Source organism: Gavialis gangeticus, unplaced genomic scaffold (assembly GCF_001723915.1).
Source record: "Gavialis gangeticus isolate Ggan-Ray unplaced genomic scaffold, GavGan_comp1, whole genome shotgun sequence".
Lineage (NCBI taxonomy): Eukaryota > Metazoa > Chordata > Crocodylia > Gavialidae > Gavialis > Gavialis gangeticus.
Window position 1 is genome coordinate 120175416 of NW_017729022.1, and position 4745 is coordinate 120180160.

General features: G+C 45.2%; 1 protein-coding gene across 1 annotated transcript in view; it reads left to right on the forward strand.

The window, feature by feature from the left end:
• FAM162A (family with sequence similarity 162 member A) overlaps positions 1-1269 on the forward strand; it is an 18616-nt gene extending 17347 nt beyond the window's left edge. Inside the window, exon 5 of the mRNA XM_019516082.1 lies at positions 1023-1269. Coding sequence (XP_019371627.1) covers positions 1023-1079 — 57 coding nt within the window. The 3' untranslated portion in view covers positions 1080-1269. The remainder of the gene's footprint in view (positions 1-1022) is intronic.
• Positions 1270-4745: the final 3476 nt, after the last annotated feature.

Sequence of the window (4745 nt, forward strand, 5' to 3'; positions counted from 1 at the left end):
CCACCAAAGTCCTCCAGACAGTCCCCTGGACTTCCATCCCCCACTCCTCATACACTTACCTGGGTCCAGCAGCTGGGGCTGCTCCCATGATCCGGCCTCGCTGTATGCTGGCCACATGCAGATGCGCATCTGCTTGCTGCCTCCAATCATCCCAAGCAGCCGCTTGCAGGCTGGAACACTGCCAGCCTGCAAGGGGAAACCTGTACTTTTGCAGGTTTTTCTAGAACTTCCTTGCAACCCTTTCAAATATTGTTGCAACCCACTTTTGGGTTGTAACCCACCAGTTGAGAAGTGCTGCACTAACCTATTCTTGTGGTCTAATAAAAGATATCAGATTTACCCAAAGAACTTTGTCTGCCTATTCCCTTAGACCAACACAGCTACAACCTATACCCCAGGACATGTTTATAATTGGTAAATATATTATTGTGTCCTCTTCTCTGAATACAAACAGGACTGAAAGGGATTTCCTTCTGACTTCTAAAAGCTAACTCCCTTTCTGGAGAAGCTGGAGAGAGACAGCTCCAGTCCTTGTTTTGGTGGTTTATGAATTAGTGAAAACATTGGAAAGTGAGATTGTAGTGGAAGTAATTTTTAAGTGCTTCATGACCACAGCAGTTTGTACTGGAATCTGTTGTAATTTTTATATCTATCTTTGGTTTGTTTCCAATAACTGCTGCCTTTTGAGAAATAAGGAAGAGTATAGCCATCTAAAAGAAATTGGGATGTGTCTGCTGAAGCCATTGTTGTCTTGGCTTAATTTGGATTCAGGGAAATAACAAACTTCAAGGATCAGGCACTTGTTTCTTTGGGGCTTTTATTTTAATCCTCTTGTCTGATGTTAAAGTTGACAGTTATTGCAAAAGAGCAGCTGTGCATAGGCTCAAAAGAGCCATTTCTTAGTATGAATGTATTAATATTATTCACCTCAAAATCAAATATCTTGTTGACTCCTAGTTCCAAGTTCATTGCTACAGCCTCTTATGTGACATGTCCACTCTTTCCTTGTCATTTTATTTTAGACTCTCAAAAGACATGAAAGTCTTGTAAGCCAGAACTTGGAGAAGAAAGCACGCTGAGAGATGAGTATGCTCAGAGTCCATCTGCCAAATCCTAATTTAGAAGAAACCAGTGAAAGGAAAACAGTGCTGACCATGTCATCTTTAGCCATGAGGGGAAGACCTTTGTATGTTCTCCTGGTCTGTTGTTCTAATCCTGTGTTATTTTGTTTTGTAGAGAACAAATAAATGGTTTTCTTCATACTACTAATCTATCCTGTTTTGAACTGTTTATTATAGGAATTATATAAGTTCCATACTGTGTCAGACTGGTGATCCGTCTAGCCTTGTATCCAGTTTCTGACAGTGGCAGAAGCAGCTGCTAGAGGGAGAACATTGAACTGGATAGATCTAGGGTCATCTATCCCGTATCCATTTTCATTTGTTGCATCCACCATCATTGGTTTAGAGATGCCAGATAAAACATCTTCAACCATTCTGTTCAACAGCTGTTAATAGATCTGTTATCCATGAATTTGTCTAGTCCCTTTTTGATCTTGGCTATGTTATCTGCCTCTATCAGCTTGAGTGGCAGTGAATTCTACAAGTTAACTGTGTTTCATAAAAAAATCTCGTACTAATTTTAAACCTGACTCCTACTAATTTTCATTGGGTGCCCCCTGGTTCTAGCATTCTGGGACTCGGGATGCAACAGCTCCCTGTTCACTTCGTCCAAACCCTTCATGATTTTATAGACCTTTAGTTTATCCTGCCCCCCCCAGCACTTTTCTTTCCAAACTGAAGAGTACTAGCCTTTTTAGTCTCTCCTTGTATGGCAGCTGCTCCATACCCCTGATCATTTTGGTTGCTCTGCTTTGCACCTTTTCTAATTCTGTTACATCCTTTTTGAGTTGCAGAGACCCCAACTCCATACCGTATTCAATATGTGGGTGTACCATTGATTTATATAATGGTATGAGGATGTTTTCTGTCTTGTTTTCTATTCCCTTCTTAAAGATGCCCAGCATTTTATTGGCTTTTGGTCTCTACTGGATCTTGAGCTGATGTTTTTAACTGTCTATAGCCACTCCAAGGTCTCTACCCTGAGTTGTAATACTTAGTTCAAAACCCAGCATTATGTATGTATAATTGAAGTTATTTTTTATCATATCATTACCTTGCATTTACCAACACTGAACTTCATCTACTATTTTTTGCCCGCTCACTAGCTGGGTGAAATCTTTCTGCAGCTGCTCTGTCACCTTTCCTATTCAGCTTCCACTCAACTGTCTTCTTTGAACGGTTTAGAACAGGGGTTGGCAACATACATACTACAGAGTCACTTGATCCTGGGCCACAGAGCCCTAGGGCTTTGCCTGTGCCCATGCCAAAAGTACCCTCAAGGAGCTCTACCAGAGTTGTGCAACTTCCGGCTGCGCCCTTGCCACTGCTTCTTCCCCTCACCCCTTAGCCTCTACTTCATCTGTGGCATGGGTGTCAGGCTGGGAAGCTAGGAGCTGTGCTGCCACTTCTCCCAGCTCCCCTCCTCCCCAGCTGGGGCTCCAGGTGGTGGGGAGCTGCTCCAGGGCCAGACAACTGGAAGCTGTGTCTACACTGCTGCTGCTTCTTCCCTTCCTTCTTCCTGCCTCTTAGTTGTGGCACAGGAGGAGTAGCTGTGTGGGCATGCACTACAGCTACCTGGCCCCAGTGCAGTTCCCTCCACCACTTTCCCTAACCCCACCCAAGCTGTGCCTGCACCCCTGCTGGGGAGCAACGAGTAGCAGCTGTGGCATGGGCAGAGCTTTGAGCTCCCTGGCCTGCACAGGCAAAGCTCCTCCATGCTCTCCCCGCCCCACCACTGTGTCACAGAAGCCACCTGGCTTGCGTTGGACAGAAGCCAAGCTGTTCCAGCCCATGGATTTAAAATGTTGCTGGCAGCTGGTTTATAAAAACATTGTAGTTGCTTGTCACACAAAACAGCATTCTATGTGAATTCTATTACCTCGCTAGGATAATACATCTAGTCTTTGAGGTACTGGCCATGCTGATTTCACTATCAGTTTGAATGAACCCTCTGTGCCTAGGATGGGATTCTTTTAAAATGTTGCTGGTTAGGCTGTGTCTATACTCAGAAGGCCCTCTTGCTTGCCGCCTTAGAGCATGAGGCTCTAAGCCAAAATATAGTAGTGTGTGTTCCTTACAGCTAGCTTGTAGCTTAAAGTTTTAAAATTCTTGGTTTGATACCTTTTCTTTGCTGTTTGTATTTTTTTTACTTATAGTAGTGATAGTGCCTCTGGCTTAGCTGAGGGTCTTTTTTGATGAAGACCCTGCAGCATCAGGACAGTCCCTCTATATCCTTGCACAAGAAAGTAACTTGGTTTACATGCTCCAAAACAGGGGAAGCACTTGCTGAGCTGTAGGATCTGCTAGTCCTGTTGTTCGCTGCCTGTTGCACCTTTGCAGGGGGTAGACAGATGGAGCAGTGCTCCAGAGCAAGTCCTTCTCCAAGACTTGGACTCAGAAAGCCAGAAAGGTGAATCAGAATCAGAAACGCAGGACTGGAAGGAACCTCTAAATGTCATGTAGTCCAACCCCTATGCCTGAATCAGGATCATCCCTGTCCAAACCATCCTACACAAATCCTTTTCTAAGCTGCTACTGAAATGAGTCATCCCTGTCACATAGCCACAAGGCATGTCACCCTAACCTGTTACAGATAAAGCAGGGAGACAATGGTGGCCTATGCCCTGGTGCTGCTGCAAGGGTTAAAATATGCTCAAGAGGCCCAAAGAAGAGGGCTGTGCCCCATACGACAGAGGAAAGTAGAAACCTCCACTGTCCATACCAATCAGACCATGGGATAAACTTCCTTCCTGACCCCAGATGTGGTGATAGGTCCAACCACTAGGCCAGACCACCTACAACCCAGTCCTTACAAAGATGGTCTTAGTGTCAGAAATACACCTGTTGCCATCCCTCTGAAATTTGACGATCTTAAAAAGTTGAAAAATTGCTCATCTACACATGCTTAGCTGAGGCTTGTTAAAGCTTTGGGAGCTAAAACCTTGAAAGACTGAGCAGGTCTTTCTTCTTGCTCTTGCAGATATGGGAGGGGTTAAAGCCAGGCATCAGAACTGGAAGCAGAGTGGCTGTCCTGGGGTCTCCAATACTCTGACTTTGCAGTATGGAGGATGAAGCTGCCTAAGCCAACTGGAAACAGAACAAGAACTGGCCCTAGGGCAGGAAGAGATTAGGACAAGAAACAAGGGGACCCGTGACTGAAGAGGAAAGGGGAGGACTGGGAGTTTGGATGAGAAATGTGAGGAATGGGAATAGGCAGGTGCGTTTCACAGTGGTGAGTGAAATAAAAAGAGGTGGCATTGGGGCATGGAGCCTAGACGCACCATAATACTAGAGTGCTCTGGTAGTGACGATTGGTAGGATTTGGGCTGATGTGTTGATGTGTTACTGGTGATCAATAGGGCTGTGTGAAGCTTTGGGTGGTGATTCAATTAGGAGGAGATTTGGCCAATTCAGTAGCCGAATCTCCAAATCCAAATTGAATCGGGACCATTTAAAAAGGTCCAAATCGATTCAAAACTCTCTGAATCTTTGGAAAAGATTTGGAGAGCTTCGATGATTTGGACAGTCCCTGGTGGACTGCAGGGAGCTGCAGCTGACTTGGAGCTAGTAAGTAGGGGCTGAAGGAGGAGGGACCCCTGCCAGCCCCTGCCCACCAGCCCCCAG